The sequence below is a fragment of the Oncorhynchus masou genome, chromosome 21 (genome assembly GCF_036934945.1).
Source record: "Oncorhynchus masou masou isolate Uvic2021 chromosome 21, UVic_Omas_1.1, whole genome shotgun sequence".
NCBI classification, from domain to species: Eukaryota; Metazoa; Chordata; class Actinopteri; order Salmoniformes; family Salmonidae; genus Oncorhynchus; species Oncorhynchus masou.
Genome location: NC_088232.1, coordinates 36,619,849 through 36,635,538, shown reverse-complemented (window position 1 = coordinate 36,635,538; position 15,690 = coordinate 36,619,849). Strand labels below are relative to the sequence as shown.

The 15,690-nt window shown below is 42.8% G+C and overlaps 1 protein-coding gene across 1 annotated transcript; it reads left to right on the top strand.

Moving 5' to 3' along the window:
* The first annotated feature begins 7,896 nt into the window (after positions 1-7,896).
* On the top strand, positions 7,897-14,901 carry LOC135508264 (zinc finger and BTB domain-containing protein 18.2-like). The gene is given in 3 exon segments (XM_064928328.1): positions 7,897-8,063; positions 9,433-10,526; positions 10,529-14,901. Coding segments are annotated over 2 exon segments (1,581 nt in total). The 5' UTR covers positions 7,897-8,063; positions 9,433-9,446; the 3' UTR covers positions 11,030-14,901.
* The last annotated feature ends 789 nt before the right edge of the window (positions 14,902-15,690 follow it).

Sequence of the window (15,690 nt, the reverse complement as noted above, 5' to 3'; positions counted from 1 at the left end):
TGGGGAGCGTGGCTGCACAGCTATTTTCAAATCTCTACAGAGATGGTTGATTGGGATCAAGTCCGAGCTCTGGCTGAGACACTCAAGGACATTCAGAGATTGTCCCGAAGCCATTCCCGCGTTGTCTCTGTTGTGTGCTTAGGGTTGTGTCCTGTTGGACGGTGAACCTTCACCCCAGTCTGAGGCCCTGAGCGTTCTGGAGCAGGTTTTCATCAAGGATCTCTCTGTACTTTGCTCCATTCATCTTTTCCTCAATCCTGACTAGTCTCCCAGTCCCTGCCACTGAAAAACATCCCCACAGCATGATGTTGCCACCACCATGCTTCACTGTAGGGATGGTGCCAGATTTCCTCCAGACGTGACGCTTGGCATTCAGGCCAAAGAGTTCAATCTTGGTTTCATCAGACCAGAGAATCTTGTTTGTCATGGTCTGAGAGTTCTTTAGGTGCCTTTTGGCAAACTCCAAGTGGGCTGTCATGTGCCTTTTACTGAGGAGTGGCTTCCGTCTGGAAACTCCACCATAAAGGCCTGATTGGTGGAGTGCTGCAGAGATGGTTGTCCTTCTGGAAGGTTCTCCCATCTCCACAGAGGAACTCTAGAGCTTTGCCACCTCCCTGACCAAGGCCCTTCTCCCCCGATTACTCAGTTTGGTCGGGCGGCCAGCTCTAGGAAAAGTCTTGGTGGTTCCAAACTTCTTCCATTTAAGAAAGATGGAGGCCACTGTGTTCTTGGGGACCTTCAATGCTGCAGAAATGTTTTGGTACCCCTCCTCAGATCTGTGCCCCGACACAATCTTGTCTTTCCAAATCATGTCCAATCAATTTAATTTACCACAGGTGGACTCCAATCAAGTTGTAGAAACATCTCAAGGATGATCAATGGAAACAGGATGCACCTGAGCTCAAAACTTTGCTCATAGCAAAAGGTCTGAATATTTATGTTAATAAGGTATTTCTGTTTTTTTTATTTTTTTTATATAATTTTGAAGAAAAAACATTTTCTAAAAACCTGTTTTCACTTTGTCATTATGAGGTACTGTGTGTAGATTGATGTAGATTTAATCCATTTTAGAATAAGGCTGTAACGTAACAAAATGTGGAAAAAGCCAAGGGGTCTGAATACTTTCCGAATGCACTGTATGTTTAAGATTGGGCATGTTATTGTGCTGTCCCTAATAACACCACTGTTTTGACAGAGACTTGGTGAAAGGTTGTGTAATAATTGAGTAATATCACAACGGCAGGGGGGTGGAGGAGCATGGGGCTGCTGGAAACCCTTCCCCTTGATGAAAGATATATTGACCCACTGCCTCCTCCCTCCAGTTCTGTGCCATTTCCTCTCATTGTCACTTGTACTGTAAATGAGCTCTTCACAACTCATACTTCCATGCTGCTCCACATAATAGAAACAGGGCTGACCGACTGTATCCAAATCAAATCATATTTTATTTGTCACATGCGCCGAATACACCTTACTGTGAAATGCTTACTTTCAAGCCCTTAACCAACAATGCATCTCATGAAATAGTTAAGAAAATGTTTACTAAATAAACTAAAGTTTCAAAAAATATATAATTCTAAAGTAACACAAGAAAATGACATAACAATAACGAGGCTATATAAAGGGGGTACCGAGTCAAAGTGCGGGGGTGCAGGTTAGTCAAGGTAATATGTAAAGTGACAATGTGGAGATAATAAACAGCAAGTAGCAGCAGTATTCAGCAGTCTAATGGCTTGGAGGTAGAAACTGTTTCGGAGCCTTTTGGTCCTAGAATTGACGCTCCGGTACCACTTGCCGTGTGGTAGCAGAGAGAACACTCTATGACTTGGGTGACTGGAGTCTTTGACAGTTTTTTGGGTCTTCCTCTGACACCGCCTATTTAGTATATAGGTCTTGAATGTCAGGAAGCTTGGCCCCAGTGAGGTACTGTGCTGTATGCACTACCCTCTGTAGCGCCTTACGGTCAGATGCCGAGCAGTTGCCATACCAGGAGGTGATGCAACCGGTCAGAATGCTCTCGATGGTGCAGCTGTAGAACTTTTTGAGGATCTGGGGACACATGCCAAAATGTTTTCAGTCTCCTGATGGGGTAAAGGTGTTGTCGTGTCCTCTTCAAGACTGTCTTGGTATGTTTGGACCATGATAGTTTCGTTGGAGATGTGGACACCAAGGAACTTGAAACTCGATGTTAATGGGGGCATGTCCGGCCCTCCTTTTCCTATAGTCTACCATTAGCTCCTTTGTCTTGATCTCATTGAGGGAGAGGTTGTTGTCCTGGCACCACACAGCCAGGTCTCTGACCTCCTCCCAATAGGCTGTCTCATTATTGTCGGTGATCAGGCCTACCACTGTTGTGTCGTCAGCAAACTTAATGATGGTGTTGGAGTTGTGCTTGGCCACGCAAACGTGGGTGAACAGGGAGTACAGGAGGGGACTAAGTATGCACCCCTGAGGGGCCCCAGTGTTGAGGATCAGCGTGGAAGATGTGCTGTTGCCTACCCCTACCACCTGGGGGCAGCCCATCAGAAAGGGCAGGATCCAGTTGAAGTGATGAGCTTCGTGGGTACTATAGTGTTGAACGCTGAGCTGTAGTCAATGAACAGCATTCTCACATAGGTGTTCCTTTTGTCCAGGTGGGAAAGGGCAGTGTGGAGTGCCATTGAGATTGCATCATCTGTGGATCTGTTGGGGGGTATGCGAATTGGAGTAAGACTAGGGTTTCCGGCATGATGGTGTTGATGTGAGCCATGACCAGCCTTTCAAAGCACTTCATGGCTACCGACGTGAGTGCTATATGGCGGTTGTCATGCTGGTATAAAGGATTTGGAGACAGGCGCAGGAATACACAACAGGGGTTTTTAATACACCCAAAACAAACATGCATACAAAAACACTGGGCTGTACCCAAACAAAAGAGTGAGGGGAAACCTCGGTGAACAACATGGGACAATACCCGTAATACACAATATATAAAGCACGCAGAATAACAGCTGCACCAACGCAGAGATACTCACACAACCAACGGACATGGATACAATAACCGACAAAGACAGAAGGAACAGACGGCACATATATAACATAATAATCAGGGGAAATGGGAACCAGGTGTGTGTAATCAGACAAGACAGTCTGGGATTGATGATACTGAATCCCGTTCAGTGAAGCCTGGAAAGCCGGTGACATGGACCTCCAGAACTGGTGAACAGAATGAGCATCAGTACCGGGGGGATCCGTGACAGCGGTAATCATTTAGGCAGGTTACCTTCGCTTTCTTGGGCACAGGGTCTATGGTGGTCTGTTTGAAACATGTCGGTATTACAGACTCGGTCAGCGAGAGGTTTAAAATGTCAGTGAAGACACTTGCAAGTAGGTGCGTGCATGCTTTGAGTACATGTCCTGGTAATCTGTCTGGCCCGGGGCTTTGTGAATGTTGATCTGTTAAAGGTCTTTCTCACATCGGCTACACAGTCTTCCAGAACAGCTTGTGCTCTCATGCATGCTTCAGTATTGCTTGCCTCAAAGTGAGAATAAAAGGCATTTAGCTAGTCTGTAAGGCCCACGTCATGGGGCAGCTCGAGGCTGGGTTTCCCTTTGTAGTCCATAATAGTTTTCAAGCCCTGCCACATCTGACGAGCATCAGAGCTGGTGTCATAGGATTCCATCTTAGTCCTGTATTGACGCTTTGCCTGTTTGATGGTTCATCTGAAGGCATAGCGGGATTTCTTATAAGCGTCCGGATTAGTGTCCCTCTACTTGAAAGCGGCAGCTCTAGCCTTTAGCTCAGTGTGGATGTTGCCTGTAATCCACTGGTCACTGTGGTGACAACGTCGTTGATGCACTTATTGATGAAGCCGGTGACTGAGGTGGTATACTCCTCAATGCCATTGTATGAATCCCGGAACATATTCCAGTCTGTGCTAGCAAAACAATCCTGTACTGTGGCATCTGCATATCTGATCACTTCCGTATTGAGCGAGCCGCTTGTACTTCCTGCTTTACTTTCTGCTTGTAAGCAGGAATCAGGAGGATGGAATTATGGTCAGATTTGCCACATGGAGTGCTAGGGGGATCTTTGTATGCAACTCTGTGTGTGGAGTAAAGGTGGTCTAGAGTTTTTTTTCTCTGGTTGTACATGTCACATGCTGGTAGAAATTAAGTAAAACGGATTTAAATTTGGATGCAGTAATGTCCCCGACCACTTGGCGCACCGCTTCTTGGATGAGCATTTTCTTGTTTGCTTATGGCCTTATACAGCTCGTTGAGTGCGTTCTTAGTGCCAGCATTGGTTTGTGGTGGTAAATAATAGACGGCTACAAATAATATAGATGAGAACTCTCTTGGTAAATAGTGTGGTCTACAGTTTCTGATGAGGTATTCTACCTCAGGCGGGCAATACCTCGAGACTTCTTTAATATTAGACATCGCGCACCAGCAGTTATTGACAAATAAACACACACCCCTGCCCCTAATTTTTACCAGATGTAGCTGTTCTGTCCTGCCGATACACGGAGAAGCCAGCCAGCTCTATATTATGCGTGTCGTTGTTTAGCCACGTCTCGGTGAAATATAAGATATTACAGTTTTTAATGCGCCTTTGGTAGGCTAGCCTTAATCGTAGATCGTCCAGTTTGTTTTCCAATGATTACATGTTGGCCAATAATACGGAGGGTCGTGGCGGTTTACCTACTCGTCTGCGAATACTTACAAGGCACCCCGCCTTCCTCCCCCTTTTTCTCCACCAATAACCTGCTGTTGATGTTTTAGGTGATGACTCCGTCCTCCCCTGTTTGAAACTTTGCCCCAGTGGAGAGTAGTGAAGTTGTGCACCCTGGGATGTAACTGATCTTTCTATAATAAGGTCAAAAGACCATGTTAAGTTCTTTGCCTCAGTCTCTACTACCAGACAAACATACATCCTGCTTCTACACAGCCTGTCTCGCTTTTCCTCTCTATTTGATCATAAACACCACACATTTTGGGGCAGAGAAAAGCAGACAGTGTACTGCCATCTCACATTGTCTCTTTGTGTTTCTGTATAGGTATTTACTCAAATACTTTTGCTCTAACGGTGCTTAGCTTTACATATGTTTGGTGCTACATTACTTGTTTTGGAATGGTTTGAAAACTATATTCAACATCTGAGATAATGTAAAAAAGACACACCTGATTTCTTTATTTAAAAAAAAAATCTGCATTATAGTGAAGACATCAAAACTATGAAATAACACATATGGAATCATGTAGTAACCAAAAAAAGTGTTAAACAAATCAAAATATATTTTCTATTTGAGATTCTTCAAAGTAGCCACCATTTGACTTGATGACAGCTTTGCACACTCTCGGCATTCGCTCAACCAGCTTCTTGAGGAAGTCACCTGGAATTAATTTCAATTAACAGATGGCGTGGGGGTGCTTTGCTGGTGACACTGTCTGTGATTTATTTAGAATTCAAGGCACACTTAACCAGCATGGCTACCACAGCATTCTGCAGCGATACACCATCCCATCTGGTTTGTGCTTAGTGGGACTATCATTTGTTTTTCAACAGGATAATGACTCAACACACCTCCAGGCTGTGTAAAGGGCTATTTGACCAAGAAGGAGTGTGATGGAGTGCTGCATCAAAGGACCTGGACTCCACAATCACCCGACCTCAACCCAATTGAGATGGTTTGGGATGAGTTGGACTGCAGAGTGATGAAAAAGCAGCCAACAAGTGCTCAGCATATGTAGGAACTCATTCAAGACTGGTGGAAAAGCATTCCAGATGAAGCTGGTTAAGAGAATGCCAAGAGTGTGTAAAGCTGTCATCAAGGCAAAGGGTGACTACTTTGAAGAATCTTAAATGTATTTTGATTTGTTTAACAATTCTTTGGTTACTACTTGATTCCATGTGTTATTTCATAGTTTTGATGTCTTCACTATTATTCGACAATGTAAAAAATAGTACAAATAAAGAAATACCCTTGAATGAGTAGGTGTGTCCAAAATTTTGACTGGTACTGTATGTATAGGTGTATAAAAGTGTTCAGCGTATTATGTCAAAGGCTTAGATGAAGAGAAAGTATGACATTTCATACATTCAACTCTGTAACAAAACCACAGTTGTCATATTAATGTTATTCTAGAAACAATTTAATACATTGGGGGGAAACCAGTAGAACTGATTGTTTGATATAAATAGTAACAATTAATATGCATAAAACCTGTGAATTATCATTCATGACCAGCCCCCTGATGAGGCCATTGGTCCAGGGGGAATGAGTGATATGCTTAAATTGGACCTGGCTAGGCCTGGCAGTCAGACTGCAGAGGAATGCAGGGCCTTTGTCTATCTGAGCAAAGAGTGGGTCAGAGGGAGAATGCCATTGATGATTGCAGAGAGGTGGAAAGAACCTCCAGGAAGTGCTCTCTCTCTCTCTAAGTCTCTCTCCATACCTCTCTCTTTCTCTCTGTGTGAGAGACTTGACCATGCTGAGCCTCTCTCGAAGGCCACAATCCCTGGGCACATCCACTGCTTTGTCTCACCCCATAAACACATACCACACCACCACCACCCGTCCTCTACTGGTTGCTGCCTGGGTCTGTGTGGCCATTGACCCAGGGGCTGCCAGTGGTCCAATTCTTATACACATAGCTGTTCTTTACATGGCTTGGCCTAACAAATATAAATAACTAACATTGTTGGCATTTGGCACATGTTCGAAATTATTTTAGATCATTTTTATTGCAATAAGTATTTGAAAATGATATAAATTCACTCAATAATACTTACTTTCTTATGTGTATTTTATATTACTGGTTCCTCATATTTGGACCTTTTGACCAAACAGAAAAATTGTACATGCCTTTAATAGATCATATATATTTTACCACTAAAATCAATACTGTCCGACAGGATGAGAGAACACAAAAAAATAAACCTGCTGTTCTTTTGAGCTTTGCTAAGGCTTGGGACAAGATGCCATGGTGATTATAGATTTAATTGTCAACGGTAGACTAAAAATGGAATAAAGCAGTAACTGGATCTTTAGCCAGTGTCCCCTTCTGACCAGTGCCTGCCGTCTCCCGTCACATTGCTCACTCCCCTCTCTGTCAAGGGGCAGAGAATAACAGCAAATGGCCCTTTCAAAAAACACACGACAGCTGGAACACAGGGCAAAGGTGACTGAAGCAGTTGCAGGGTGGGTGGAGAGGGGGCCACAAGAAGAGCAGCTGCAACTTGAAGCCACTTCTTTCCCTCAATATATGTATTTTGAAAATATGGAATTAGAAATCTATGACGACCAGTGAAAATGAGAAACATCTGTATTTTGGTCTTAATTACTCTCCATAATGAATCCTTATGATCATCTCCTCTTTGATAGATAAATGCAGCATGTTTATTGAGCAGGTTCCATCATTCCTAAAGAAAATATCAAAGTGTATATTTTATTATAGATGTGACAGAGTGTTGTGGGTATGGCAAGTCCCCCCAAATGTATTTTCCTGTTTTATTTATATAAACATTCTTCCTTTTGGACTTCCCATTTCTTGCAGCCTGGTCTCACCCAATATAAGTTGTAGCAACAAGATAAAAATACATATGTGTTGGAATATCAAAAAGATCTTCTGTTCTGCATCCTCAGACAAAACAAATACTGTATATAGAATGGGAGCATAATTGTCTTTTCCATATACATTAAAGAGAAGAAAGAAAATTATCAAAACATTTGATACACATTATGCACTGTGCGAACAGACATCTTTCAAAGCATCAATCAATTCCCAGGTGGACATATTCCAGAAAAAGGAGATAGATTAAGGCAGGTCAAATTATGTTCTCAAAGAACACTGCTACTTGCTGCCACTGTGTGAGTTCATGCAGTAGTACAGAACTTATTGTGGTTGGTGTTATCGCGAGACTGGTCCATTAACAACCTGCTTGACACACAGCACTGAGTGCAGCTTGCCTGCCAGGGTCGAACTGAGCTCAATAAACGACAGGAAAGGCGAACATCTGTCCGTACATCATGAAAGGACGTAAGAACATTTAAGAAAACACGGAGACAAGGAAAATATTTGTAAGTATTGCGTTTTGACAATGAAAATGTTGAAACCGAAAGTTCTAATATCCAGCGCTACCTCCGTGCAGCGCAGCTGGCTTGGTCAGCTACAGTTGCTGAGCTCCTTTGCTGTGTAAAGGCTTCGAGTCATGAATTACGACCATGTAGCGTTATCTTCCTGCGTTCTTGCCTCTGCTTGTAGTTTTCCTTTCGTTAAAACAGGGCAATCTAGTTCGCGAAAAGCAAACATTTGTATTTTCGGTTTATTATTGGTTAGGCCTAATTAAAAGTTCATAGGGACATTTGTTTGTTGTCTGTAGTCTGGTCCATTGTTATTTTAATAACTTTAAATGTTTTTACATACTTTTGTTCTATTGGTGTATCATTAAAGTTGTGGCTGACTAGTGCGCAAAAGGAACAACGATGCGTTATAAAGTTATCCATATTTCGACTTGTCAAGTGTCCTTTAATGCTAAAATAAAATACATTTTCTTATTAAGTGTATAATATTTTAGTGTTGGGACTGATGCAACATCTGAAACAAGTTTGTGTCTATTGTACGTAACTCGACTCAGAGTAACATATGGCTTAAAGGGGAGCACAGCTGGAGGTAGCGTTTCCATTGCGGTGATGTCAGAGCAGCTGACTCTACAGCTTGCAGTGTAATTAGCTAACAGAGCACCAGTTTACTCACTCCCCTGGCGTCTTTCTTAACCTTGCCCGATGGGCGAGTGCTGGTATCCACAAGCCTGAGTTTTTGCCGGTCTCTGTTTGCATGCTTGGTAAATGAACGGTTCCTGATCATTGTTCAGTATACACGAACAACGACTGAGTAGCGATCGTTTTTGTCTGTGTGGAAGCGTGCGTGCGACTGTACCCGGTCCGTCCGTTTCGCATTTCCATGTGAAGCTCAAGAACTAGTGCGACTAATCAGACTGCTGTTGGTAACTTGAGAGAAAGGTAGGAGAGTTCAAAAGGGCAACACTGAAAAACACACACACCTCAATCTGTAGACTAACCGAGAATAAAATAAAAATATTTATTTTGATTTAAGTAGCCCTATTGATGCGTAAAGAAGTCGATATGATAATGACCCCTTTATCATATTGTAATAGCGATGGCGCTTCTATTTAACATTCGATGGAAATGTAGTCTTAAACATTTTAAACAACTATGTCTCGCATTTTAATTGCTAATGTTTGCATAGATAGACTACTTTGTGGCATTTTCTGCCAGTTGTATTCTTTTCCTGTACATTTCGTTTGGTGTTGGTTTACTTTTGTTTGTAGTTTCCTTGAAGACCAGATGTGTTGCTGACACTCTGTAGTGCCCTCTATATTGCAGTATTTCGTTGATTTAATATCCAGTTTTTCCTGTTTTTCATCAGGTTATGACGGAAGAATGGAGTTCCCAGACCATAGCCGCCAGTTGCTGCAGTGCCTGAGTCAGCAGCGTCACCAAGGTTTCCTCTGTGACTGCACTGTTCTCGTAGGGGATGCACGATTCAAAGCGCACAGAGCCGTTTTGGCCTCATGCAGCATGTACTTCCATCTCTTCTACAGGGACCAGCCAGACAAAAGGGACGTTGTGCATCTGAACAGTGACATTGTGACAGCCCCGGCTTTCAGTCTGCTCCTTGAGTTTATGTATGAGGGGAAGCTGGAATTCAACACTCTGCCAGTGGAGGATGTCCTGGCTGCGGCCAGTTACCTTCACATGTATGATATAGTGAAAGTGTGCAAAAGCAAGCTGAAAGATAAGGAACTGTGCTACCTGGATGAGAAGGTTAGCGAGGTGATAGCACTGAGCTGTCTGGAAAAGGAAAGCTCCTCAGACAGTGAGCTGCAGAGCAAGCAGCCAGGGCCAGGCCGGCGACAGACACAGCAGCTGCCCCAGAGAGCCCCCCCGGCAGAGGAGTTTGACATGGACAACAGCGAAGTCAGACTGGCTGTCACAGATTGTGATAGGTCTGCACAGAGCAGGCAGAAGGCAAACGGTCACCCTGGCAGGTCCCCGGACCTTGTAGGTGTCAATTATGTGTCAGCAGAGGCCGAGCCCTGCGTCCAAACAGCTGGAAAAACAAAAGCTGATGTCAGTAGTTGCACAGTATTGCTGTCCCAGAGGTCCCGGGCTTCAGTTGACATGGACTGTGCTCTGGATTTGTCTTTCAAGCCACTGTCTAGCAGAGATCCCATACACCCCACCTACATCTCGGGACAGCTGGCCCTCGACAGCCAGCAGCAGGGCACTGAGCCACTTGTTAAAGATGAACACGACTTGCTGTCAGAGCAGGAGGACAGTGAGGCGATGAGCCCGGAGAGCCAGCGCTTTGGGAATAGTGCCAGGAGCTCAGTGGTGACAGGGTTCGCTGCCCTCTTCCCAGGCAACAACGGCTCCACATCGGCCCTGCTCTCCCAGGAGGAAGACCTGATGGAGGAGGGGGTGGGCAGTGGAGGAAGGGGGGCACGAGGGGCAGAGAGTGCGATGAGAGGAGGGGGAGGCTGTTGGGAGACAGTGAGGAGGAGGACGACCTGGCCTCTTCGGACATCTCCACCTCCAGTGGGGTCCTGCTGCCCCCGGGGCAACAGGTGTGTGTGTGTCCACTCTGCAGCAAGGTGTTCCCCAGTCCCCATGTGCTCCAACTGCACCTCAGCTCGCATTTCCGCGAGAAGGACGGGGCACGCTCTAAGCTCTCCCCCGACGGTTCTGTTCCCACCTGCTCACAGTGTGGCAAGACCTTCTCCTGCATGTACACCTTGAAGCGGCACGAGCGCACACACTCTGGCGAGAAACCATACACCTGTGGCCAGTGCGGCAAGAGCTTCCAGTACTCTCATAACTTGAGCCGGCATGCCGTGGTTCACACACGTGAGAAGCCTCACGCCTGCAAGTGGTGTGAGCGGCGCTTCACCCAGTCTGGGGACCTGTACCGCCACATCCGCAAGTTCCACTGTGGCCTTGTCAAGACCCTCGCCATTGGATAAACCCCTCCCACCAGTGCCATGAAATAAGACCGAGTAACGTCTTATCACTCCCTGAGTACTACTACTGCATATACCTCCACAGTAACGTACTAGTTATACATATTCACAAATTGTTAAAGACATATCCTTTTGGAATTCTAATCCATGTGGCATTTCTTAAGTTAAAGTGTAGCAACTTTATAATGCACAAAACTGGACTTCACTGGAAGGATGTTGGACTTTATAATTTTGTTTTACAATAATAAGATGGGGTGCTTTTCCACTCAAGCTGGATATATGTTGAAGGTGGACAAATCAGTTGCACTTGTTTAATTCTGTCTGTCTTGGTAGTACAAAACTGCTGTACTTGATGAAGTGTATTCTGCTAATAGAAACACATTTCTACGCATATATCTGCAAGCGAATTATAGCGCACACTCCTGAATGGATTAACATTTGGTTAGTGCACATGTGGAAGAGGAAACTAAAACTGCCCAAGAGTAGCAATCTATTTTATATCCAACCTTATTTATTAGTCAACCTGCTTAACAGGAAGAAATATCACAAGGCAGTGAAAAAATACTTGAAGTTGGACTACTGGATAATTTTTTGGGGGTAGCTAGTATTGTCGTTTTCTTTATGGTAGGAATGAAGCAGACATCATGATGTTTCTTTATAATAGAGGACGAAAATAAATACAGGAGTTGGAAGGGTTTTTCATATAGTAAGATGGAGCATGTCCTGAAGGAATTACTTTTTTTGCTGCACTGGCCTTTCAATGTTCAATGTTCAGGCTGCTGTATGAACATTTAGAAGTGAATTGTTTTGTCACGTTTATGCTCTAGCATACACAGGTTGGGTGGTAATTACTAAAGATTGCAGCTAATGCCTGTAACACTGGTGCCTACTGAAATGATTGACACTCCTGTTCTCATACAAGCATAGGACCTGTTGCCTTCAATACAACTAATCTGTGGGCCTTCAAAAACGTAATCAGCACTTTCCCTTTACAGTGCCTTAATACCAGGAAGTAACTTGGTCACTCAGTGATAGCCCTTGGCACTTGTATGCCAATTGATTCATTAACAATTGTTGGCTTCTATTTAGTAAGTTCAATTTCTGGGTTATTTGTCTGTATTACAGCACTGTAAAAGAAAGGGTAACCACGTTTGCATATTCCTTTGCTGTCCATATAATAATGCTGGAGACATGCCCTGATAGACAGGGCAGAGAGTGGGAGAGATGGTCAAAGTATACTCTCGGTGTGCCTCAGTGCTTCTCTGAGGAGATGGTGTCCTGTGGATGTCTTGTTGCCACACTGTCCGTTCATCAGAACACGTAGCTCAAAATGCTAAATCTACTGAATTCATTTTGCCCCTTGTGGTTTCTCTTATAAAGTATCCTATCTATTTTTCTGTTCATGTTGAAGTACTACTGATGTCTGATTTAATGTTTGAGTGAATCCTTTGGTGGAACTTTGCTTGACAGAATCTTTGGACAGAATGTGGATTTAATGGGCCTGTTGTGTGTTGGAAAGATTTCATTGAAGTTGGGTTCATTTTGATGCTATACATATGATTCCTACAAGGTGAGTAGCACTAAAAGTCCAAGATATTGGTTTCATCTGTCCTGAGAAGACTTGATCTGAAGGATTTATTCGTTTAACTTGGTTCAGGGTTTACTTTAGGTGTGACCTATAAAGATGAGCTGATTTCTCTAAGCTTAGAGACTTTTGATGCCTTGTCATCTTGGTACTATGGAATTGATGTTGGGGTCGTTTATTCATTTCTGCAAATCCTGTTACTGTAAAGAAATGGTCTGTTAATGTATCTTACGCAGAAATCTTAAATTGCGTATTCTCACCGAAGCACTTGTTTTGAGCATGCATATAGTTTCAACACTGATATTGTCTAGGCTGCTATTTCTTACTATTTGTATATTTAATGTAAATATATATTATATTTATCAGTATGTATGCTGTTTCTCTGTATTAGAAGAACACAGTAGAGTTGATTATCAAGGTGTTTTACTAAGGCTTCAATCTCTTAGGTAAGAGTTTCATGTCTTCCCTCCCACCGTGATTTGGGTTTCCTTTTCCTGTCTCACTCCAGTGAACTTGGCTTCCTTTTCAGATGTAATGTCTCACAGGCCATGTCTTCACTCCAGAACAAAACAGGGAGTAATACTGCTATGACTGCTGTTCCGGCAGAGGAAGCAGTTGTTCACAAGAACAAACACACCGATATGGTGTAGAATATCTATAGAAGTCATACAATACAAGCATTGTTCTCCTGTCCCAGGTAGTTCTCAAGGGATCATTGTGCATGTCTGCCCTCACTGTGGGGGGGAAAAAGGCACCATGAGTCTCTCTTTGCACTTTTTGTATTGAATGGAGCCATTGGAATGCGAGAAATGTATTAGGCAAAGGGAGACCTGGAAGACGGTAAACAGGTGCATTGTCTGGAGGCATCGAAGAACAGCCCTCGATTCCCAGCATGCATTAGATAAGTGCTTCATTGTTCTTTTATGTGGAGAGGATACTACAGTAACTCCATAGCGTCTTTAGCAACACAATCACTATAATTGTAAGCGTATTTCTCTTTTCAAGTGTTGGTGTTGCCTGATTTTCAAGAACCTTTTTGAGATGTGGTATTGCAACACTGAATCATCATCATCATTATTAATCATTAGTATGTAGGTAGTATTTATTAACATCCAATTATGTACCCATCCTCCCCCTGGAATGAGTGATATTTCATGAAGCTGTGTTTCTTTTTTTTAGATGTCATGTAGTGTTCAATTTGTGGTATTTCAATCGAAACACAGGAATGTAGTTTGTTGCATATTTTCTCAATCTTTTGAAAGGAACATTTCTTATGTGATGCAGTTGAAACATTGATGTATTGTTTTCTCTAATGTACACATGTAGTTGTACAGGCTTAGAAAACTAACAGTAAATTCTTGTTTTGATGGTTTCTCAGTCATTATTTCTATCTCCAGGATTGTTACAGAATGTGCCTTGTAGAAACACAGACAAGTGTTGCACCTGGAGTTGCCCCTTTCATACACTGTACATTTGCCACAGACTGCTGTGATGATATTCAGGCTATACAAATTTCTGTTTTTTTCTTTCACCTTATCAAAATGTCAACTAAGCCTGTTTTCTGCTGCTTTTAGAGACGAGTTTCAGGGTTGGAGTTTTGCTACTGTTAAATGAATTACTCTTTTGTAAAGGTTTTTAATCTGGAATTCAATTTAATGTTGAGCAAACTGAATGCAAGTATTTTTGTTTGGCTCTAAGCTAAGTCCATGTTTGGGAATTAACCTAATTGTTTTCCATAGATGTCATGTTTAATGTGAATGAAAACTCATGCTACTGCTCCTGATCAGTGGGGTTCTGTTTTCCTAATTCATGCTGTAGGATTTAAGTCTAAAACTGAGTATTGGGTTACATTAATACTGGAATTTGTGCATTTGGCAGGTTAAGACTGTGAAATTGTGTACAATCATGAGAAATATTTATTGAATTGTTTCTTGTGCAACATTTGACTCAATTATTTGATTTGTAAAATGAAATGCTGATAAATGTCAATGGTAATATTAGAATTTGTAGAAGTGCCATTAGAATTTAATATAATTTTTTAATAAGAAAGTTATATTTTATAGTAATCAATTGCTTCTGTGTTAGTGGTTTAAAGATTAGGGGTCAATCTTATTCAGAATTGACATTGTGTAGAACTTGAGGCAATTTATTTTGATCTGTAATTGTATGTGCTTTTTTTGTGTTTTGTTTGCGCTTTCAGAGAGTGTGTGTGCGTGCTGTGGAGATGTGACAATCTTGAGTTAGGTCTTTATTAAGATTATGCATAGATTAAACAGGATACTTTTCTGTGCCTCGTGTGGATGTCTTTCTTGTGCGTTTCCTGATATTACCATGTTAACATGTTTAGGGGCACAACTCTTCCCACTTTGGGATTTAGTTGTCCAATCCTATGTTTTGTGTTCTACTGACCAAGACACACTAATCTAAGACAGGATTTGTGGCAATAAATCCATATAATAATTGGCATGGGAAATTGAAATACGCATTCAAACTGGTGAAAGAGGATTTTCCACTGTCGACCTTTAGATATTGTCAAGGAGAGTCTTCATTGTTGCCTTTGCACAAGCAACACCCGATAAGTGTGTGTTGGTAGTGAGAGGACTGTATACAGACAACACAATGTGGTAATATTGTGGGTCTTCTCTATCCCACTGAACCCATAACCTGCAGGGGATCTTTAGCAGGGGCATGTCATTATTCAAGAACTTTCAATTGTTGTGTCATATTAATCACCTTTTAATTTTCTTTCATGAAAGTAAACTGCATAAGTGAGCAAAAAAAAAAGTGTGTCTAATTGGGAATCTCCATGTCAATTCACTGGTCATTTTCTTTGCGGAGGGGTATTAATTATTCCCCCGCTGCAAAGCTACTCTGCTCCAGCTACTCTGCTATGCATTTGGGGATGGATTGGGAGTTCCCACTTCTCTCCCCAGCACATCAATTCTGTGGTGCATAGACAAGGCAGCATCCACCCACCCCCAACCCTGAATTACGGCCCCATCCTTGGCCTCATCCAGTCACTGGGTAGTAGCTCAGGCACTCTGTCTGCTCCCACTTCTGAGCACTAACTTTATGCACA